Genomic DNA, 23,662 nt, shown 5'->3' on the forward strand with positions numbered 1-23,662 from the left:
AACAGTGCAACAATGAATGAATGGAAACCCAAAATCTCTGTAAATGTTCATTAAAACTAATAAAATTTAATAATAAAAAAAACATTCCTTGCTATGATTGTTGTTAGGTGCCGTCCCCTTGCTGCTGACTCATGGTGATTCTGTGTCCAATAAAACCAAACCTTGCCCAATCCTGTGCCACCCTCACAATCTCTAATGTGCTTAAGCCCACGGTTGCTGTCAGTGCACCAGTTCACCTCACTCAGGGTCTCCTTCTCCTTCCCTGATCTCTCATTTTTCCATGCATGATGCCCTTTCCCAGGAACTGCCGCCTCTTAACAGGAGGCAGTTGTCTTACCACACTTGCCTTTAAGGAGGACTTCAGCCGCACTTCTTCCAAGTCAGATTTGTGTATTTTGGCAGTCTGTGGTATATACCTTTTCAGTTTATATGCAGAACAGATTATCCAGGAGCCTGGTCTCTATGAAGAGAAGTGTGGCATCAGGATTGGAAGTAGACTCAACAACAATCTGTGTTATACAGATAACACAACCCTGCTTGCTGAAACTGAGGAGGACCTGAAGCATTTGCTGCAGAGGGTCAAGAACTGTAGCCTCTTGTATGGATTGGAGCTCAACAACAAGAAAACAAAGATTCTCACCACTAGGCCAATAGGCAGCATCATGATAGGTGGTGAAGAGATTGAGATTAACAGCTTTAATTTGCTTTGTTCCACAATCAACACTCTTGGTACCAGTAGCCAGGAAATTAAGAGATGAATTGCATTGGGAAAGTCTGCTGTCAGAGACTTCTCTAAAGTACTGAAGAGCAACAATGTCAGTCTGGAAACTAAGATGTGCCTGATCCAGGCCATAGTCTTTGCAATACATCAGAATGCTGGACAAAGACTAAGGATGAGAGGAGAATTGATGCCTTTGAGCTGTGGTGCTGGAGAAGAGTATTGTATATATACCATGGACTACTAGGAGAGCAAATGGGTTTGTCCTAAAGAGGTTGAGATCAGACTGCTCCTTAAAGGCAAGGATTCTGAAGCTTCGTCTGACATACTTTGGACACATTGCAAGGTGGGACCAGTCCTTGGAGAGGGACATTATGCTTGGGAAGGTGGAGGAACAGTGCAGGAGAGAAAGACCCTCAATGAGATGGGTTGATTCAGTGTCTAGGTTAATGGGAGCTCGTGTGTCGGAGGCAATAAGATTGGCACGGGATAGAGTAGGGTTTAGGGTCATTGTACATAGAGTCACTATGAGTCCTAGGTGACTTGATGGCACATAACAACAACAATAACATGGTATATGTTTAATACTCTCCAACATCACAATTCAAAAATATCAATTATTGTTCAATCTTCCTTATTCATTTTCCAATTTTTACATGCATACAAAGAAAGAGAAAATACCATGCGTTGTGTCAGGTGCATCTTAGTCTTCAAAGTGACATCTTTGCTCTTTATCCCTTTTTTTTAAATTTTATTATTTTTGTGTGAGTGTACCGTCAAATCAGATTTGACTGGTACAGGAGGAAATTGTCCCTCCTTCCCCGGCAGAGCATCTGGTGGATTCGAACTGTGTGCCTCTGGGATTGTAGTTGCAGCTCCTTGCCACTAGGCCACCAGAGCGCCCCTTCTTTATCCCTTTAAAGAGATCCTCGACAACAGTTTTGCTCAATGCAATGCATTTTGATTTCTTGATTTGTATTTTCATAAATACTTGAAAACATCAAATTTTTTTATTTATTTATCATGATTATTGCTAACTGGTCTGGTTGTGAAGATTTTTGGTTTTTTTATGTTGCAGAATACTTTATCAATAAGTACTACAAGTATAAACTTTCACATCTTTTGATATGTAGATGAAACAACCTCATCAGCAACCTTCATAAATTGTTTGTGTACAGAAATGGACTTGAAAAAAAATTTTAAAAAAAGAAATGGACTTGATGTGTTGATTTTGAATTCTGCAACCTTGTTCTTTTGATTTTCTTAACAATGTTCTCTAATTCATTTATCTGTGGTCTAAGTTTTAGTTTTGGAAGGAGGAGTAGCATCCACTTCCTAAATAACATGCCTCCAGAAACTCTATGAACTTTGATAAATGTCAATAATTGTAGAGGGGCTTCAGGCCTTTTGTTCATAGGATCGCTATAAGTCATGCTAGACTTGAAGGCAATCAAACAATAACAATATTATTTCTTCTACCAACTTTGAGTTTTATTTGCTCTTTTTTATCTAGTTTCTTAAAGACTACAATTAAATTATTGATTTGAGATCTTTCTTATTTTTCTAATGTGTGTGTCAGAACTGACCCATAGCTGACCCTCCCATCTAGTTGAAACTGACCTATAGCTGATCCTATGACAGGTTTTCAGAAGCAATTAATATCAGGGGAGGAAATTGCCCATCCTTCTCCTGCAGAGTAGCTGGTGACCTTGAATCACATGCCTTCAGGATTGTAGTGAAGCTTCTTGCCACTGGGCCACCAGAGCTATGAATTTCCCTCAGAGCACTGCGTTTCCTGCATCTTATAAGTTTTGGTGCACTGTGTTTCCACATCCATTTGTCTCAAAGTATTTCCTAATTTTCTCTTTGACCCATTGGTTGCTAAAAAGTATGTGGTTTCTTTTCCATACATGTATAAATTTTCCATTACCTCTCACTCTATTACTTGTTTGAGCAATCTAAAACAAACGAACAAACAAAATGATTCTCATTTTATTCTGAGAGAGCTCTGGGGGCCTAGCGATAGGAAGTGGTGCTGCCATCCCAGAGGTACTTGTTTTAAACCCACCAGCTGCTCCAAGGGAGAAAGAGAGATAGCCCTCCCCTGTGTGATTGATTCCCTCTGGAAACCTGTTTGCAGTACATAAAGAATCACATTGTATTCCCTTGTGACTGAAACAGATAATTTGAATGGTTTCAGTCTATTGAAATTTCTTGAGAACTATGTTGTGGCCTAATGTGTGGTCAGTCTGGAGACTGTTCCATGTGCACTTGCAAAGAATTGTTAAAGTTTGTCACCTGTTGCTTCTGTTACAGTCAAAGCTGGAGGCTTCCCTAGAGGCAGAGAAGGATCAAAATTGGCAGAAGGAGGCACATATTGAGGAGCTTAATGGTAAGAAGAGGGGACCTGGCTGGTGTTCCAGGAAGGGGATGGGAGGCCCAGAAATCTAATAAAGGAGTGGATCCAGGCGGGGGAGCCAAGGTTCTGAGAGAAGTAGGTCCTGGCCCTTTGAAGGGTGGAGGGTCCAATACTGGAGAAGGGTCTGGGAGAAGGGTTTATCGGGTGGGGAGGGGCCAGATCAGGTGGGAGCTGGGCCAATGTCCCCTGAGGAAGTAAATCAAGAAGCAGCCTGCTGGATCCAAACCATTGGCCTGGCCAATGTGTAGACACTGTGTCCACCCTGTCCCTCAGGAAAAATCAAGAAGCTGAACCAGATACTTCAGGAGAAGTCAGCAGAGGTGGAGCAATTAAGGTGAGAGAGCCCCAGACCAGGCCTTGTTACTCCCCACCCTTCCTTTCCCCCAAACCCCCCTTCAGCCTCACTGCCCAGCAGGTGAAGTTGAGGCCCAGACAGGGGGAGCTGCAGGCCTAGAGTCACACAGCCCATCGCCCACTGTGTACCCCGTGACTCTGGGTGAGACACAGGCCTGACTTACTCCATCTGTATCAGAAGAGAGAAGGAGGCGGCTGAGCAGAAACATAGCCATGACACCAACAGCTCAGCGGCCACCCTCGGGCCTTCTGGGGCCTCTCTGCTCCTGCTCCTGGTCCTGGGACTCAGGGCCACGCTGCTCTGAAGTCCTGGACACCCCAGGTGAGGAGAGGGTAAGGAGGGGTGGTGGGTGGAGAAGAGGGTGGGGACAGCCTACAGAGAGCCAGAGACGGGACTGGGGAGGGTGATTGTGAGAGGTGTGGGGCTCATCCTGCTGCCTCTGGTCTAACCTGAGTATCTCTTACTGTGTCCCTTAGGTCACAGCCTGGACGGGTCCATTTCCCCTCAGCCACCACTCTGATGACACCTTGATGTGGCTGGCTTTAGGGGACGCTGCAGGCAGCATTATGGATGACGTGTAGGACTGGGGCAAAATTATGAGGGTACAATGTAACATCAGGAACTCAATATAGCATTGGGGGGTCCAGGCAGCTGGGGGCAGGGGAGGGAGGTGAGGAGTGAGAAGTGGCTCAACTCCCCCTAAGACAGCCTCCCCTGGAGCTGAGCAAAGAGTGAACCAGAGATTTTGAGCATAGAGCGAGGGCACCTGCTTCTTTGTTGTCACGGTTTCTGGGATAGTAACTTTTATATGTGTCTTTGGTTCCAAAAAGTAATAAAACTCATTTTTGGAGGAGGAAAAATCTTACTCTGTAGCTTTAAGTATGTTGTGGCTTCACCCCTAAGCATCTTGGGTCTCCCCTGGGGAGAATGGGAACATCTCCACTTTCTGCAGTTTCCAGGAACCACCACTTTCTCCATCACGTGGCATCTGTGAGCAGGGCTGCCCTGGTTCGTTCTCCCCGAGAAAGCGAGGAGTGGGATTCAAACCTGGGGCTGTAGATACACAAGCCTGGCCATGGTCAGACTCCTCCCCTCTCCATGCCCTGAACTTCGGTTATCCTGCAGCACCCAAGATCGTGTGATATTACCCCACAAATCTACAATCTTGCTGAAGATTGTTCAGAAACAACTGGAGTAATACAGTGACAGGAAACTTGTAAGAAATTCAAGCTGGATTCAGAAGAGGCCATGGAATGAGGGATATCATTGCTGATGTCAGATGGATCTTGGCTGAAACAGAGACTACCAGAAAGATGTTATTTTATTGATTATGCAAAGATATTGACCATGTGGATCATTATAAATTGTGGCTAGCATTGGGAAGAATAAGTATTTCAAAACATTTTTTAAAACTTTATTATTTTGTGTGTGTGTGTAGCATAAAATCGGATCTGACTGGTACAGGAGGAGATTGTCCCTCCTTCTCCAGCTCCACCGCATACCTCGAACTGCCATTGCAGCTTCTTGCCACTAGACCATCAGAGCTCCCTGTATTTCAGAACATTTAATTGTGCTCAAGTGGAACCTATTCATAGACCAAGAAGCAGCCCTTAGAACAGAACATGGGGACACTGCATAGTTTAAGATTAGAAAAAGTGTATGTCTCAGTTGTATCCTTTCACCATTTCTGTAGAATATGTGTATTGTTGTTGTTGTTGTTGTAGTTGTATGCTGTCAAGTCAACTATGATAATGGCTCTGAACCATGCCCTACCCTGAGCAGTTCACTGTCTCTGACACTTCTATCCTCATTACCCCAGTTACTGTGTCAATCCGTCTCATCCTGGGTCTTCCTCTCCTACGTTGTCCCTCGACTCTTCCAAGCTTGATGTCCATCTCAAAAGACTGCTCCCTCCTGGCTACATGCCCAAAGTATGTGAGATGGAGCCTCAGAATCCTTGCCTCCAAAGAGGAGCTTGGTATCATCCTCTCCAGGACAGACCTGTTAGTTCTCTTGGTGGTCCATGGTATGTTCAGTACTCTTCTCCAGCACCACCACTCAAAGGCATCAATTCTTCTGTCATCTTGAGTCATTGTTCAGCTCTCTGATGCATAACAAGTAATTGAGAAGACCATGGTCTGGTTCAGGCACACCTTAGTCTCCAGACTCACACCATTGCTTTTTAGCACTCTGGAGAGGCTCTTTTTTTATTTATTTTATTTTATTTTATTTTATTATTTTTGTGTGCATGTACCGTCAAATCAGATCTGACTGGTACAGGAGGAGATTGTCCCTCCTTCCCCGGCAGAGCATCTGGTGGATTCGAACCGTGCACCTCTGGGATTGTAGTTGCAGCTCCTTACCACTAGACCACCAGAGCTCCCCCTAGAGGCTCTTGACAGCAGATTTTCCTAATGCAATTCGTCTTTTGATTTCCTGACTGCTGGTGCCAATGGTATTGATTATGGAACCTAGCAAGCTGAAACAGTTAATAATCTCAACATCTTCTCCATCTATGATGATGCTGACAGTTGATGCCAGTTGGCCCAGTAGTGAGAATCTTTGTTTTCTTGATGTTGAGCTTCAATCCATATCACAGTCCTTGACCCTCTGCTGCAAATATTGCAGGCCCTCCTCAGTTTCAGCAAATAAGGTTGTGTCATCAGCATAGTGTAGGTTTCTGATGAGTCCTGTCGAATCCTGAAGCCACATTCCTCGTCATAAAGTCCAACCTTCCAAATGATCTTTTCTGCATATAGATTGAAAAGGCATGGAGATAGGATAGATCCCTGACACCCTTCTTTCCTGATTTTGAGCCATGCAGTGTCTCCTTGCTCTGTTCTGACCACTGCCTCCTGGTCCAAGTATAGGTTTCACAGGAGTACGATCAAATGCTCTAGGATTCCCATTCTTCTCAACGTTAGCCACAATTTGTTGTGATCCACACAGTCAAATGCCTTTGCATAGTCAATGGAATACAGATCGACATTCTTCTGGTACTCTCTGCTTTCGGCCAACACCCACCCATCTGACATTTGTGATGATGTCCATAGTGCCATGGCTTCTGCTTGTATTTCTGGTATTTCTCTGTCAATGTGCTGTTCCAGTTGTTTTTGGAAAATCTTCAGTAGGATTTTTCTTGCATATGGTATAGTGATATCACCTGATCATTTCCACACTCTGTCAGATGATCCTTTTTTGGAATGGGAATATATATGGATCTCTGCCCTACAACTCTGTAGGCACATGGTTCGAATCCAGCAGCTGCTCTGCGGGAGAAAGATGGGAAATCTCCTCCCACGTGATCAACTGCCTCTGAAAACCTGCTGGAGGGTCAGCCATGGGTCGGTTCTGACTCGATGATACAAACTTGCTATCAGCAATCTGGTCTGGCCCCTATCAATATGTATTCTGAGCAAATAATTTTAATGTAATGATGAAGAAAATGGTGCCAGAATTCAAGGAAAGACTGTTGTTGTTGTTATGTGCCATCAAGTCATTTGCGACTCAAACGACCCTGTGTACAACAGCCCTGAAGCCTTCTCTATCCTGTGCCAACCTTATTATCTCTGACACATCCACCCTCATTACTCCAGTCACTGAGTCAAATCATCTCAGGGAGGGTTTTCCTCTCTTGTGCTGTCTCTCCACCCTTCCGAGCATAATGTCCCTCTCCAAGGACCGGTTCCTCCTTGCAACATGGCCACAGTGTCAGTCGAGCCTCAGACTCCTTGCATCACCAAGGAAAGATTGTTGTATGTGCCATTGAGTCGCTTGAGGAAAGATTAAAGATGCCATTTATTTCATTTAACCTGGATCCCTTATCAACACCCTTGGAAGCAGCAACAAAGAAATCAAAAGACATGCATTGGGCACGTTTGCTGCCAAGGACTTCTCTAAAGGGCCAGAGGGCAAGGATAGGTGTTTCAAGACTAAGGTGGTGCCCATGAAAGCCATGGTCTTTTCAATTACTCCCTATGCCTCTGAAAATTGGGCAATGGATAAAGAAGACCAAAGAGAAATGGATGCTTTGAATGGTGTTGGAGAAGAGTATTGACTGTCCCACTCACTGCCGGAAGAACTAACAAACCTGTGCTGGAAGAAGTGAAACCAGGGGGGCTTCTTACAGGCAACCACGGTGAACTTCATCCCACACATGTTGCGCATGTTGTCAACAGAGGCCAGGCCTTGGGAAAGGACTCATGCTGGGAAGGAGAGAGGCTCAGTGGAAGAGAGGAGGACCTTCGATGGGTTGGATTGGCACAGTGACTACAGCAGTGGGTTTGAGCATGAAGAGATTATGATAATGGTGCAGGACAGGACAAGTCCCAGAACTATTGTTCATAGCTTCGCTATGAAGTGTAGTTACCTCCACAGCACCTAATAACAACAACAACAAGAAGCAGTGCTCAGCCCCTGGGAGCCCCTCCTGCTGTGAGCATCTCTGTTCTCTCTCTCTCTCTCTCTCTCTCTCTCTCTCTCTCTCTCTCTCTCTCTCTCTCTGTGTGTGTGTGTGTGTTTTGTCATCAAATCGAATCTGACTGGTACAGGAGGAGACAGCCCCTCTTTCTCCAGCAGAGTATCTGGTGGATTTGAACCGGGTACCTTTGGGATTAAAACAAGCTTGTAACCAGGAGTGGCATCCACTTCCATAATAGCTTGCCTCCGGAAACCCTATGAACCTGGAGAAAGGATGAAAGTCACTCAAGTGTCGACTTGCATTCATAGAGTTGCTATGAGTCACCTACGATTCACAACTGCCACCTTTGGGATTGCAGTACAGTTTCTTGCCACTAGGCCACCAGCGCTCCCTTCATCTCTGCTTTTTCAAAACAGAGCTCAAGACCTTTCACTCACTTCTCTGGAAAGGACTCCCATTCTTTTATGCTATCTTCCTTCCTTCCTGAGTTCTCCTGAAATTTCAACTATTGTCCAATTTCTTATCAATGGCCCTGGGTCAGGACCTTGACTTCCACACAGCCCCCCATTTCCACAGCCCCCACCGGGATAGTCAGTGGAATAAACTCCAAGGTTCTAGCTATTCCCAGTGCTGCCCCCACGGCCTACCCTCCCCTCAGCAGGGCCCCCACTTCCGCTTCCCAGCCCCTCACTTCCTCTTGCTTCACACTCCACCCACCCTGACCTTTCTTCTGTTTACTGACCTCAAAAAGCTTCTTCATGTGCCTGGCCTTTTGCCAGACTGTGACCGCCCAGGACACTCTGCTAGCTCTGAGATTTCCCATCAGCGTCACTGGTGATATTTGGGCTACAAAAGTCTCGTCTCTGGAGGCTTTGTGAGTGACCTCGGGCTGAGGGGAGAACTGAACGAGGGCAGGAGGCGGAAAATCTGGAGAATGTAGTACAGGCAGAAGGAACGGGCTGTGCAAAGGTCCTGGGGCCACTGCTGGGGTGTTAAAGGGACTGTGTCAGGAGGTCAATATGTGAATATCTTACGGCCACAACAAAGCATTACAAACTGAGAAGCTTAAAACAACAGACATTAGTTCACAGAACTAAGTATCACAGGGCAGAGGCAGGAAGAATGTGGTTACATTGTGGGTATTGTAATTTATGTTCCAAAATGAAATGTGGTCGAGTGAGAGAATGATCTGCTCTGAATTTTCATGGAAATCAGATACAAGACAAAGCAAAAAACAAGGAAAACATTGTCTCTCAGCTGGAGAGGACGCAAGTTCAAACATCAATTGACAGTCAAAATCCAACCAGTGGAGATCATCCGGATCCCATCAGTCCGACCTGGAATGGATCATGGGATGGCGCTGGCCTGGCCGGTATGTTGTAGTGACTCGGTATACTGTGGGTGACTCAGCAGCGACTAAAACACTGGCCACTTCAGCTCAGAGATTCCCTTCTTAGCCTCATCACCTCTGCTCACCATTTTCAAACAAGGGTATCCCTTTTGGGGAGACGCAGCTCGACCCACAATAGGGTCCATCCTGTGTCCTGCAGGGAGTTGAGCAGCATCTCTGGCCTCTGTCCACCAGCTGCCAGTAGCACCCCTGTCCCCGGTGTGACGTCACAATGAATCCAGACGCCCCTGCTGTCCCCAGGCGGCATAACCTCTGCCCTAGTGTGGAACCCACATCTCCTCCCCTCACTTCCTTCTCCCCAGCTCACAGGAAGTCACTGTACCAACAGCTCCTCCAAAGGATGAGAAATCAGAGGCCCAAGAAGCCATTATCCAGGTCAGAAGCAGAGCTGCCAATCACATCTTTGCTTCAGAAGCAAAGTCTTCCCAGGAGACCTCAGGTCCCCCACCCACCACTCACCTTCCACTACTCTCACCCCTGGCCTGTACCCCACTCCATGTTCCAAAATAACACTGCCCCCTGCCTCCTTGGTGCATTCAACCTGGACTGCATTTTCCTGCCTCAGATGATGGATGGATTCACTTGTTCACTTTCTTTTTCCCAGATGGGCCTTTTTCCCCAGAAGGAAAGTCTCTCAAAGTTCGTGTCAATAGACAGACTGAAAAACTGACCTGGAAACAGACTAAAGGCATTTGTTTTGATTTATTGGAACAGGAAATTTATAGACGGGGCGGGATGCAGTTCCCACACAGCCCTATCGGCGGTGGACCAGAAGTTTCCCAGTGAAGTTGTAAGGAAGCAGTCAGCTAGTTTATACAAACAACCTATACTTGTTGTTGTTATGTGCCGTCGAGTCACTTGTGACTCATAGCGACCCTACGTACAAGAGCCCTAAAGCCTGCTCTATCCTGTGCCAACCCACCGTCTCCGGCACACTCACTCCCACCACCCCAATCACAGAATCGATCCATCTCATCGAGGGTCTTCTTCTCCTGCACCGTCCCTCCACTCTCCCAAATGTGATGTCCCTCTCCAAGGACTGGTTCCTCCTTGCAACATGCCTAAAGTATGTCAGATGAAGCTTTCGAATCCTTGACTTCAAGGCTTCACCCTTTCCAGGACAAACCTGTTTGTTCTCCTAGCAGTCCATGGTATATTCAACACTCTTCTCCAGCACCACAGCTCAAAGGCATCAGTCAATTATCTTTCTATCATTCCTAGTCACTGTCCAACTCTCCAATGCATAGCACGTAATTGTGAAGACTATAGCCCGGATTAGGCACACTTTGTCTCCAGCCTGATGTCGTTGCTCTTCAGTACTCTTGAGAGGTCCCTGACAGCTGACTTCCCCAATGCAATGAGCAGAGTTAAAATTTACACCGGGTGATGGAAAATAGTAACAACACACTAAACTCACATCAACAGGTGACAGCCTTTCCCGTAAGTGAAACAATTTAAGGGAAAACCCATCACCTGCTTCATGTCTATCTAGTTCCTCAAGCATGACTGAAAACAATAGGGGGAATGGTTCGTTCATCTTCATTCTGCAAAGAAACTAGAAAAACACGTCTAATAAGAACTCAGTTAGCTTATACTGTTGTTAGGTGCTCTCCAGTCGAGCAAGACTAACAGACCTATGAAAAAGAGACTTGAACCCTGCCCTATACTGTGCCATCCACGTCATTTCTGATACATTTGAGTCATTGCTATCGTCACCATGTCAATCCATCTTGGGAGGATGTTCTTCCTCCCTTTCGATGACCTTCCACCTTTCCAAGCATGATGCCCCTTTCCAAGGAATACCCTCTCTGGACAGGTAACATGTCCAACGTATGTAAGATGAACCTTTATCACCTTTGCCTCCAAGAAGCACTCTGGTTGAAATTTTCCTAAGACATGTCTGTTCATTATTTAAGGAGTCCGTGGATATTCAGTACTTGTCTCCAATGCCACAGCCCAAAGGCATCAATCCTTCTTGTGTAATCTTTATTCACGGTCCACCTCTCAGATACATAGCAAGTGATTAAAAAAAGACCATGGCCTGAAACAGGCGCACCTTAGTCTTCAAATTGACATCATTGCTCTTCAGTATTTTGGCGAGGTCCCTGGCAGCAGATTTGCCCAAAGCAGTAGTCTTCTGATTAGGAGAGAAATGGGCAGAGGATAAATGCCCGTTTGAGGGCATTCATAGGATTTATCAAACAGTCCCCAGCTGAGGAGCTGAGTTTCTAGTTCATAGTCTTGGGATCACCAGCTTGCATTTACTGGGCATCCACTGTGCCAGGCCCCTGACTGAGGCAGGTGTGGGCTTTGCTATTAGGGACTGAGGGAGATGGTGGGAAGTGGTCACACAGAAACATAACATCCCAGGGAAGTCCCCAGACCTGTCACCCAGAGCACAGACCTCTTTGCTGTACAGAAAAAAACAACACCAAAATGAATCTGGAATGCACAGATATGGATGGACCTTGAAAAGAACACACTGAGTGAAATATGTTGTAAAGCCAGTATGATTTCACTTAGATGAAATGAGAAAATATAAAGAAATTAAAGGGCTTTGGAGTTTTTTAGGGATCTCTGGTGGCCTGGGTGGGTAAGCAGTTGGGCTGCCACCAGACGCTCTGTGGGAGAAAGATGAACAATGTCCTTTCGTGGACTTTTACAAACTCTGAAAACCTACTGGAGGGTCAGTCAAGAGTCAATTCCAACTCCACGCAAGAGTTTTTGTTTAAAGCTTATTATGGAACACAAAGGATGGAAGGAGCCTGGTGGCGAAGCGGTTAAATGCTAGGCTGCTCACCGTAAAGTTGATGGTTCGAACCCACGCAATGGCTATGCATTATATTACCTGCTCATGTAAAGATCACAGCCCAGAAAACACGAAGAGGCAGTTCTATTTTAAAACACAAGGGGGCGCTGTAGAAGGAAACTAGACTGCACAGCACCTAACACCACAGGAGTGGCAGGGGCTGGGAGGAAGGGGAGAAGGACATTTATTTATATTTGTGGCAGTGAAATGATTTGTAAAAGGATCACAAGAATAGTTACACAGTGCACACTCATGTTTATTGCGGCTTTGTTCACAATAACAAAGAGTTGGAAACAACTTAAGTGCCCATCAATAAACGGATAGAGAAGCTCTGGTATAGTCACACAATGGAATACTATGCTGCATTGAAAAACAAAGAACTCATGAAATAGTATACAAACTGGGTGACCCTGGAGGACATTATGCTGAGTGAAATATCTCAGTCACAAAATGACAAATACTGCATAGTGCCACTGTTGTAAAATGGGACTGACATCAGGCTTGGGAGGAGTCAGAGAAGGGGGGATAAATAATGTATACTGCATTGAAACAGATGAGGGAGAGAACTGTTTAAACGGTATATATGTTTGGGTATGATTGCTATGACAGGAGTCCAGAATGAAGGCTGTATAGTGGAGTGGACTTGTTGGGGGGTAATTATATAACAATGAAAGCATTTTCTTTTACTTTTCAAAGAGAAGAGTGAACTGGAGGAGGAGAGGTGGGCAGGAAGAAAAGTGCAACAATGAATGAATGGAAACCCTAATTCTCTGTGAATGTTCATTAAAATTAATAATTTTTAAAAACTTAAAAAAGCAGGGGGAAAAGACTATTTGCACAACTTGAAGAAGGAAATGTCTCTGGGTATTTCTGTCATCACAGGAGACTAGAGCGAGGGCTGCATGGTGGAGGGGACCTGGGGGAGGGTTTGTAAAACAATGAAAGAATCTTTTCTTTTACTTTTCCATAATTTTTGGACTCATGTACTTATAACTTGTTAGTCAAATTTGTGTCTTCTAGGTTGCAACACCCCCATGATACATCTTCAAGGATATGTACATGTACAGCCAAGCACAATCAATAAGAGTGCATCTGAATTCCAAAATCAATCTCCATAATAGTCTATGTGTTTCCTACTGCCAAAGGGGCCCTTTAGAGTAGTGAGAGAAGATCTTCACCCTGAAACCCACAGCGTCCCTTTTCAGCAGGAAGTAGCTAAGAGAATACGCCATCCCCTTTTCCTTATGACTCAGGGTGAAGTCTCTCTCAGGGAGGAGTGATAGGGAATGGCAAAGGACACACTGACAAAGAAGATTAATCAGAACTGGCTTTGACAAGCACTGTGGCATTTGGACAAGAACAAACTGGGAGGAGGGTAGAGAGAATAGTGCAACAATGAATGAGTGGAAGCCCAAAATCTCTGTAAATGTTTATGAAAATTAATAAAATATAATTATAGAAAAAAAAAAGAAGAAGGAAATGTCACTGAACTGGGCCAAGAGGAACGAGCTGAGAGGGCATTGATTTTGGCAGGTATTTTATCCCCTACAGTTAAAAAAAAATGGTGGTGCTGAGCTAGTGAAGAGGGCTCCCTGGAGGAGATGGTATGTGTGTGAGAACTAGGAGGTGAAAGGTAGGTAGGCAGGAAAGAGGGAGGAGAGGACCCCAGTCAGGGATTGGCACATGCTAAAAGGATGGTATCAATATGGACTGCATCTCAATGTCAAGAAAACAAATTCTTCCCACTGGACTGCTAGGCAACATCATGATGGATGGAGAGGAAATTGAATCTGTCAACAACTTTATCTTATTTGGATCCACAGTTGACAGCCTTGGTACCAGCAATAAGGAATAAGGAGACACATTGCACTGGGAAGGTCTGCAGTTAGGGACCTCTCCAAATTACTGAGGAGTTAGTTTGAGGACTAAGGTACATCTGATTCAGGCCATGATCTTTCCAATCATTTGCGATGCATCTGAGAACTGGAGGATGAATAGAGATGATAGGAAATCGATGTCCTTGACTGTGGTGTTGGAGAAGGGCACTGACCATCCCATGGATGACCAAAAGAACAAACAATTATGTCCTGGAGAGGATGCAGCCACAGTGCTTTCTGGAGGCAAAAGTGATGAGGCTTTGCCTCACATACTTTGGACATATTACTAGGAGATGCTATTCCTTGGAGAAGGATGTGACGCTGGGAAGGGTGCAGGGTCAATGAAGGAGAGGAAGACCCTCAACCAGGTGGATTGATGCAGTGACTGCTGCAATAGGCTCCTGTGTGTCAGGAAGTGTGGGGATGGCACAGGATAGGACAGGGTTTAGATCTGTTGTTCATTGGGTCACTATGGGTCATACTCAACAGCGCCTAACAACAAAAAAACAAAGGCCCTGCAGCAGGGAGGTGTGCTTGCTAGAGGGGCTAGAGGGGGCTGGTAAAGAGGAGACGCTGTTATTAGTGGGGGTCTTAGTTCCCTGGTTTAGCTGTAACAGACACCACCACTAGCAAATGACTTGAACACACAGAATTTACTCTTGCAATTTATGAGGCTGCAAGTGTGAATTCTGAGTGCCAGCTCTCATTTCTGTGGAGTAAGGACTGACATAGCTCGACCTCCAGCAGGATTCTGAGGTTGTAAATCCCAGCGGAGATTGCTCAACTTTCTCTCTCAGAGCCACTGGTGGATGTGAACCATGAAGCCTTTGGGTTTACAGTGAAGCCGCTCTCTGTGTCTCCTGATTCGAGGAGTCTCCCAGTGCAGGACCCTGAGCCCTAAAGACTCCTGGCTCTTAGTTCTTGGTGGTACTGAGGTCCCTCCCCTCCTTCTCTGCTCCTTTCCTTCTCCTTTTATATCTTTTAAGGCAAAAATTGAAGCAGGTCATCGGAGGCTGTGACCTGATCAGATGTGCTGTATTCCACCCTTATCATATCCCATCTCAACATGGGGATAACCACATTAATACATGTTTTTGTTGTTCTTAGGTGCCATTGAGTCAACTGCCGCTCACAGAGATCCCGTGAACAACAGATCGGAATGTTGAACTATCCTGAGCCATCATTACAATCTCCCTCATGCTCAGACCCATTCATTGTATGCACCATATCAGCTGTTTCTCCTCATTTTCAAGAAATGAAGGTCCTTCATTGGATGGAAACTTTATTATAACCATGTCATTATGGGGGTAGGTGTGTCAGAATCAGTGAGGCTGGCTCAGGATAGGGAAGGCTTCAGAGCTGCTGCCCGTAGGGTCACTATGTGTCACGGGTGGCTTGACGGCACCAACAACAACAACAACTTTGAGGAGGCAGCTCTTCCCCAGGTGCATTTTGAGCAATGTTCTTCCACCATCTGCAGGGTTTTTGGAGTCCTACATAGGGTTATTTCAGAAGTGAATGTCCAGTCCTGCTTCTGAGTCTCTAAGTTCCCCTGAAAGCTATGTTGTCCCTGCTGGTATTTAAAGTACCAGGGGCAGAACTTCCATGCAAGCCCCGCGGTGTGACAAAATGACAGGTGCATGGTGACATCATCACACAACTGCCTCTAAGCCTGTCTCGTTAACAGCAGGATTTACAACATAGGAGCAGCTTAAACGCTAAGCATTAGAGAAGCCATGGTATACGTTAGCATCAGAGAAGCCAGCTTGTTCTGACAGCCATTTTAAGAAATGTATGCTTCAATAATTTTGGCAATCATCTGCTTTGCTAAGGTTTATGTTCCCTAGTACACGCTGACCCAGCTTGGTTACCACTCCCTGACTACATCTGGTACCTGGCCCTGGGGCCTGGACACTCATAAGAAGTCAGAAACAATAACAAGTCCCCCCAAAAAAAATAAAAATAACAAGTCCCGAGTGGGAAGATAGCTCACCTGCCAACCACAGTGAACTTCCTGTAACCCCCATGCCCAATCTCTGTATATAAGTCCAATCTTTGCTTCCCCTCGGGGTCAGACGGTTTGGACAATAGGTGACATTCTTGACCCACGCGTAATAAAAGGATTGTTTAATCTCCAATATCGGCTGAGTGTTTAAATCTCACATTTTCTGCCATAAGAATAACACATAGGATAATTGCATAATATTGAGAGTCTCATGGTTCGAGGCCACCAGTTGCTTCACAGGAGAAGGATGGACAATCTCCTCCCATGTGACTAAATACCTCTGAACACCCACGGGAGGGTCAGCTATGGGTCAGTTCCGACTTGACAGTACATAACAACAACAACAACAACAAATTGAGAGTCTTGGTCTAGCCAAGTTGACACATATTTTGACAATTCACCTATGTCAGTTGGAAGTCGACTCGCACAGATGAGACGTTGTATGCTGAGTAGAAGACTCCATGGGATTTTCTAAGCAGATCACAGGCTTGTTATCCCTGGTCCCACACGTGGGTTCGAACCACCAACCTTTTGGCTAGTAGTCAAGGGTGCGCAATCATTTGCACCATCCATAGATAAAATGGAGCTCTTGTAAAGAGGGAGAGAAGAGAAAGAGGAAGCGGAAGGGTGGGAAAGGGAGGGAGAAATGGAGAGGAACACTGAGGGTTGAGCTGAGCTGGAAGGGAGGAAGGAGGATGGGGAGGGAAGGGGGAGAGGAGGAAGGGGCGGGTGTGAAGCTGGAGGAAGAGGGAGGCGGCAGGTGAGCGACCAGGAGATGAGCAGGAAGGAAACATTTGAAATTCTCAAAATCCTTGTCATCAAGTCAGAACCGATTCTCAGCTGATCTCTCGCAGCTTTCTGAGTTGTAACTCGCACGGGAGGAGATTGCCTATGTTTCTCTCATGAGCCGTTGGTGGATTCGAACTGCCAAAGAGCTGCAGTCATTGAGATTTCTGGGCAATTCCCTAAGGGCAAGGCCAGAGGAAGAAAGGAACTGGATTCAGAGGAAAGCGGCCTGGGGTCATAATTACAAGACCTTTGGGGTCATTATCCGTCGCGGGTGGAGCTGCTAGCCCAAAGGCCGCTCATCTTTGGAAGTTCAAATCCACCATCCGGTTGGGAGAAAGGTGGGCAGCGTACAGTCTCCAGTCTCAGTTACCAGTTGGAGGCTGGGAGTGGGCGGTGAGTTTGAGTGTGTTATCCTATTCAAAGCAGCACATGCTGTGTTGCGCTTCTAGCGAAAAGATCTTGAGTTCGAATCCACCAACTGCATCTCCTACCACAAAGGATGTACAGGCCTGAAACCCAGTCAATTCCACTGCGGTGGGTTTTCATCCAATTCGCGTTACAAGGTCACCCCCTGGTGGCCTATTGAGAAACGACAGGGAGACCAGGCTGATTCACTTTGGGGGCCTCCCCTTCAAGTTCTCATAGGAAAGCGAGATTCATCAGTTGTATAGCCTCTGTCCTTTCAGCCTCGGGGTCCCCAAGGGTACAGTGCGGTCAATGCTAGCCCAGATTTTCACTGAGAGCCCCTCTTCCTGCGTGGTGCTTCTCATTCACACCAAACTCCACAGGAGGAAACTGAGGTTCAGAGGAGGGAGGCGGGAGGCAGAGGATCCAGGGATCCCACTGTCCAGTCTCAGGCTCGGACAAGCTGGGTCGTCTCCTGGCGGGGGTCCAGTCCCTCCCCATGGATCAGGAAACCTTACTGGGCGGGGCGGGCGGGACCGTGGGTGTCTCTGGCACCCCAAGGTGCCAATTAAATGCTCGTGGCCGTCTGGGGCAAGTGCGAGGGACCGCAGCATGGCCGAGCCGGGGCCAGGGCCAGAGCCCAGCCGCGCGTGGCGGCTGCTCGCGCTGTGCGGGGCCGCTGTGTTCCTGGCCGCGGTGGCAGCCGGTGCAGCCCTGCTGGCCTGGAACCTGGCCGCCTCTGCCAACCGGGGGCATCGCTGCCCTGAGCCCGGAGCCAATGGCACCGTGTCACCAGGGAACCCCCCTGAGAACCCACCCGGGGTCCCCACTGGGGACCCCCTCGAGGTCGAGGAACTGCGGCGACAGGTGGCTGAAGCTGTCCAGCGTCAGGAGGCCCTGGCCCGACAGCTGGAACAGGCCAAGGGTGCCCGCCAGTCACTACAGGAGGCGCTGAGGGCCTGTGAGGGCCGCCAGGTAGGTGGGCAGGGTGTGGGGGGCTCTGGAATAATCAGGATATCAGGGTGAGGAACCTGCATACACAGCTCAAGGCTTCAGATTCAAGCCCCCAACCACCCTGTGCCTCAAGTTTCCCAATTCTTCAACTGAGGGAAGTAATTACAAACTGGGGCAATGGGGTAGGTGTGTTGAAGTCAGTGAGACTGGCTTACGGCATGCTGCACACAGGGGCGCAGGCGACTTGACAGCACATAACAACACAATACAAACAGCACCTAACCCCTTACAACTTCTAAGTCAGTTCATCCTTGAGTTTCCTTTCTGGCCAAGAGGGTTCCCACTATGGTTCCCTACTATTTGGTGGCACAAGCTATTTGCAGTTGGCCACTAACCTAAGCATTGGCTGTTTGATTGCCTTAGAAGAAAGGCCTGGCAATGGCAATCTGCTTCTGTGAAGAGTCCCAGGTCGTTGCCGGGTGCCACTGAGTCAATGACAACTCAGAGTGGCCCCATATGACAGAGGGAAACCACCTCAGAGGCTTTGCTGGGCTAGAGCCTTTACTGCAGTGAGACCTGGTGATGCAGTGGTTAAGCGTTCAGCTGCAGACCAAAACGGTTGGCTGTTTAGAATCCCAGATGCTGAACAGGAGAAAGATACAGCTGTGTCTGCAGCCCCAAAATTATAGCCACGACCCTGTGGGGTAGCTCTGTTCTGTAGCTTTTCTGAGTCAAATTGACTCGATGGCTACATGTTTGGCTCTGGTTTACACAATGGTGTGTGTGTGTGTGTGTGTGTGTGTGTGTGTGTGTGTGTACCGTCAAATCAGATCTGACTGGTACAGGAGGAGACTGCCCCTCCTTCCCCGGCAGAGCATCTGGTGGATTTGAATCGTGCGCCTCTAGGATTGTAGTTGCAGCTCCTTGCCACTAGGCCACCAGAGCTCCCCGGTTTGCACAATCTTTACATAAACAGATCATCATCTGGTAGAGGGGCTGGGTGGGTTTAAACTGCCAAGCTTTCACTAACCAGCCAGGCACTTTACTGGGGTGCCACCGACGTTCCCTTCTGTAAAGATCACAGCCCAGAAAATCCTATGGAGATGGGTTTTGTGCTGTAACACATGGGGTACCCTTGAGTTGGAATCCATTCCAAGGCAGTGAGTTTGAATGGGAGGAAATCCTAGACCCCCAAGCTCACCTGGGCTCGACCTGTGTCCCCCTCCCCCAGGCCGGTGTCCAGCTGCCCTATTTAGGGACTTTCACCACCTGTAATTAGAAGGCTAAAGTTGGTGGTTTTCCCCGACAGGCCCTCCCTTTCCTTCAGCTGGCCGGCCTCAGACTCCCCTTAACCCTTCCCAGCCCCAAGCCTCGCAGAAGTTGTCCCCCTGGAGTCAGTTCCAGCTCATGGTGACCATAAGTGTGCAGAGCAGTACTGTGTGCCAAAGGGTTTTCAAGGCTGTGAGGGGTTTTTTTGGCTTGTAATTGAATACTTAACACTTTGCACTACCCACAGACTCTTGCAAAAAGATGCATAGTCAAAATCCCATTTACAAGTATTCAGTGTCTACCGAGTACCCTGCCGGTAAAGAAGGTAGGCAGCATCTAAGTTTACCATATCAAAATGAGGCTTATTTCTGGGTTCAGTACCTCTGGTAGATTCTCTGAAGAGCCCAGCCCAATTGTTTCACAAAGTGTCCCACAGAGGCAGCCAGCATAAAGCCCAGATTCCCAATTAGTGGCCACAAAATTGCCTTGGGTTGGTTTGAAACCTCCAGGTTGGCAAACTTAAGTTCAAGCTGGAGAATGAACCAGGGAATAACTAACAGTGGAATACGTGTTTCTTGGTGGCTGTGGCGTTGAGGGTGAACCTTGGGGGAAGACATCCCTCCAGGCAGCTGACACCACTTAGCGCCCTGGGTTTCAGGGCTGTTTTTATTTTGTTGTTTTGTACCATCGAGTCAGAACTGATCCACAGCTGATCCTTCAGCAGGTTTTCAGAAGCGGTTAATCGCACGACAGGAGATTGCCTATCCTTCTCCTGTGGAGCCACTGGTGGACTTAAACTGTGTGTTTTTGAGAGTGAGGCACAGCTCTTTGCCACTAGGTCACGGGAGCTCCCTATTTTTGTTTTACAACTGCCAAATTTAAAAACAAACAACAAAAAAAAACCCCACCCAACCCAAACCTCCACAAACACAGCACTGTCAAGTCTGTTTCTGAATCAAGAAAACCCCACTTTTCTTGGTTGTAATCTTAACAGAAACAGATTACTATGTCTTCCTCTGTGATATTACTGGGTGGGTGTGAACCTGTAAATTAGTTTGAGCACAAATTGTTGTGCCACTTAGGGACCTATTTACTACTATAAAATCCAAACAAAAAAAATTCCACTATTGTTGATTTGGTTTTAATGGCAAACCCCCATCAGATTTCAAGGATTGTAATTATGAGAAAAGACTGCACAGCTTTCTTCTGCAAATCAGCTGGTGGATTTGAACTGCTGACCTCTTAGTTGAGGGTCCAACATATAACTGTCTACTAAAGGAAGCTCTGGTAGCTTAGTGGTAAGAATCTGCACTGCAATCTCTAAGGTATGTGGTTCGAATCTGGCAGTCCCTCCGCGGGAGACGCATGAGCAATCTTAAAAACCCGCCGGAGGGTCAGCTATGGGTCAGATTTAACTCCATGGTACACAAAAACAACACCAGCACTAAGGGTCTAAGTTATTTTCTGGGGAAAAATCTTAATCTCCCCCAGAAAGAGCAACGATCAGTTTACTCCAGTCCTCAAATTGTCATCTTTTTCTTGTGCCTATCCGCAGAGCCGGCTTCAGACCCAACTGAAGACAATGAAGATGGAGATGGATGAAGCCAGAGCACAGGGGACCCAAATGGGAAAGGAGAATGGGGTGCTGACAGGTGAGGAGCAGAGCAGGGTAAAAGGGAGCACGCCTCAAAAATCTCCTCGCTATGCAAATTAATGCAAACGCAATGTAAATGACCACAAAAACTTGAAGGGATGCAAACTTGAAGAGCACGCAAAGATCACAAGATCAACGAAAATGTAACAAAGTAAATAAACGGCTCACAAAGTCAACACGAAAATTGTGTGAATATCATGCACATTTAATGTAAATAAAGCTGAGCGCGCAAAATCGTCTGCAGAAAAAAAAACCCCACCAAACCCCAAAACCAAAAACCTCCTCTCCTGCTCCCTCCTGCAGAAGCCCTGATGCGCTGGGAGGAGGCTGCAGCTGAGGCCACCCGGCGCCAGGAGGAGGCGCAGCACCGCGCACGCGCGGCCGAAGCAGAAGGTGGAGCCTGCGCGGCCCGGGAGGCGGCGCTGCGAGAGCGCGTGTGAGTGAGGGGCGGTTCGCGAGCGGCCAATGGCTGTGCAGGGCTGGTGTCTCTGTGCCAATCATCCCGGGGGGCGTGGCCTGGGGAGATGTGTGAGGGGCGCATCCCAGGGAGGGTCCTAGATTAAAAAACCCTGGTGGTAAAGGTGGTCCGGCTCAGGGGAAGGGGTCCACAAGTAGGGCAGGCACTCTGGGAGGCAAGGAATCTTGAAATCTGACATTGATAGGAGTACTGCCAGGAAGGGACAGGGGGAAGGTAGAAATACAAGGAAAAGGGAGTATCTAGGGAGGGGTCACTGCTTTGGAGGGTGGAGCTTCTTAGGAAGAAGCGGATCGATGAGGATTTTAAGTGACAGGTGTTCTCCTAAGTGGTCTGGGTTGAAGGGTGGAGGATCCTGGGGTGAGGTCCTGGGGAGGGAAATGAGGTGAAAGGATCCTTGAAGTGGGGCCAGGGTTGAGAGGCTCAGTAGATGGCGAGTTTTGAGGGGCTCAGGTGTCAGGGGGTGAAGATGGATGAAGCTGCTCGAGGAAGGCAGGGTTTGGAACACCTGAGGTTGGCGGGGGCTGTAGAGGTTGACGGCTAGGAGAAGGGGCAGGCAGGACCACGGAGGTCCCCACGTGGAGCATGGCTGCTGTCTCTGGGGACCGTGGTCCTGATGTTGATCAGCCCCCGCCCCACCCCCACCCCGTTCCCTCCCTCTTTCCGGCAGCAACGCGCTGGAGACGGAGATGGGCCCCCAACGCAGAGAATCACACCCCCACCCTCGCTCAGGGTCCCGGCCGCGGTCCAATCCCCGCTCTCGAGGCCGCCCCAGACCCTCAGGAGGCTGCCGGCGACAGGGGCGACGCGAACGGGGATGACTCTACTCCCGTGCAAACCGGAGTTCTAGGTCAGGAAAGCTGGAGGCATGCTGGCGACACCCCCAGTGACCTCATCAACGCTCAGCTTTGGGCCCAGGACAGAATCTGTACAGAAAAGGGCCTGGGACCAACTTCCTGACCATACTGCTTATTCTACAAATGGAGAAACTGAGACCCACGTAGTCAGCTCAAACTCACTTGGGGCTGGAAATGTCCCTTTGACTTCAGCACCTCTCTCACACTACAGACATGACAACTTGGAGGCAAAACTTCAGCTCCAGAATAACCTGGAAGGGTTACCTCTCGTTTCTGGGTCTCAGTTTACCTTGTCTATAAAATGGGTGATTGGACTCATGTTTAGGAAGCTGGCATAGTATTGACATAAAAGGCTGGCACATGGGAACACAACTCCCCTCTTGCCTGGTGAGGAAAGTCTGAAACTCTGTTTGGTATGAAATGTAAACAACCCAGAGGCAGGTTTTTCCAACTATACCACAAGGAAGAGGGCTTATGCTTGGGATACAGGGGTAGTTCAGTATTTGGAAGCCAGTTAATATAATCCACCATATTTATGGGTCAAAGATCAGTTTTGGGGGGAAAAAACCGACCAAAATCAGGGCCAAGGCAAGGTATTTCATATGATTCAGGCAGGAGGTACTGGCCAATACAGTTAAACTATTATCACAGAACAGATTCTAACTCACAGCAGCCCACAAGACACAGTTGCTCAGCCCTGCAGATGTCCAAGAGCGTAATCTGTAAGGGAGAAAACGGCCACATCTTTTGTCCCCCAAAGAGCTGATGGTGAGTTCAAACTACTGACCAGCAGACCAGCTGATCTTTCATTTTGCAGCTGAATTGCTTAACCACTGTGCCACCAGGGCTCCTGGCCAATACAATTAGGCAAGGGGGGAAAGTGAATATTTTTTTAAAAAGGAATATAATTTTACACACCAAATCATATAAAAGTGTAAAAAACTGTTAAAATAGCTGCAAATATATGTAGGTCCATTTCATAACACTTTTTGTCCTGTTTTAATTATTACTTTATACTGGTTTACTTACAAAGTTTGAATACACTGTTTTTCACACCAGCTCTTTCTCACTTCCTTCACTACCACCCCCAATCAAATTGTGCAACCCTATGATTAACCCCCAATTTCACATAAGTTCTAAAAACTTGGAATGGCAGGACAAAGAATTCCTGGATATCCTACTTCCAGATTCCTAAAATGTTAATATTTTACTACCGCTGCTTTATCCTCTCTTCACACACACACA

At 47.2% G+C, this 23,662-nt stretch overlaps 1 protein-coding gene across 1 annotated transcript in view; it reads left to right on the forward strand.

Annotated features, from left to right (window-relative positions):
• The window catches only part of LOC102860453, a 32,717-nt gene extending 10,336 nt beyond the window's left edge, over positions 1-22,381 (forward strand). The window contains exons 3-8 of the mRNA XM_006898314.1: positions 3,035-3,110; positions 3,411-3,471; positions 17,805-18,183; positions 20,987-21,083; positions 21,389-21,521; positions 22,231-22,381. Of these exons, the coding sequence (XP_006898376.1) occupies positions 3,035-3,110; positions 3,411-3,471; positions 17,805-18,183; positions 20,987-21,083; positions 21,389-21,521; positions 22,231-22,381 (897 nt within the window). The remainder of the gene's footprint in view (positions 1-3,034; positions 3,111-3,410; positions 3,472-17,804; positions 18,184-20,986; positions 21,084-21,388; positions 21,522-22,230) is intronic.
• The last annotated feature ends 1,281 nt before the right edge of the window (positions 22,382-23,662 follow it).

The sequence above is a fragment of the Elephantulus edwardii genome, unplaced genomic scaffold (assembly GCF_000299155.1).
Source record: "Elephantulus edwardii isolate Elephantulus edwardi_28Jun2011 unplaced genomic scaffold, EleEdw1.0 scaffold00226, whole genome shotgun sequence".
Lineage (NCBI taxonomy): Eukaryota > Metazoa > Chordata > Mammalia > Macroscelidea > Macroscelididae > Elephantulus > Elephantulus edwardii.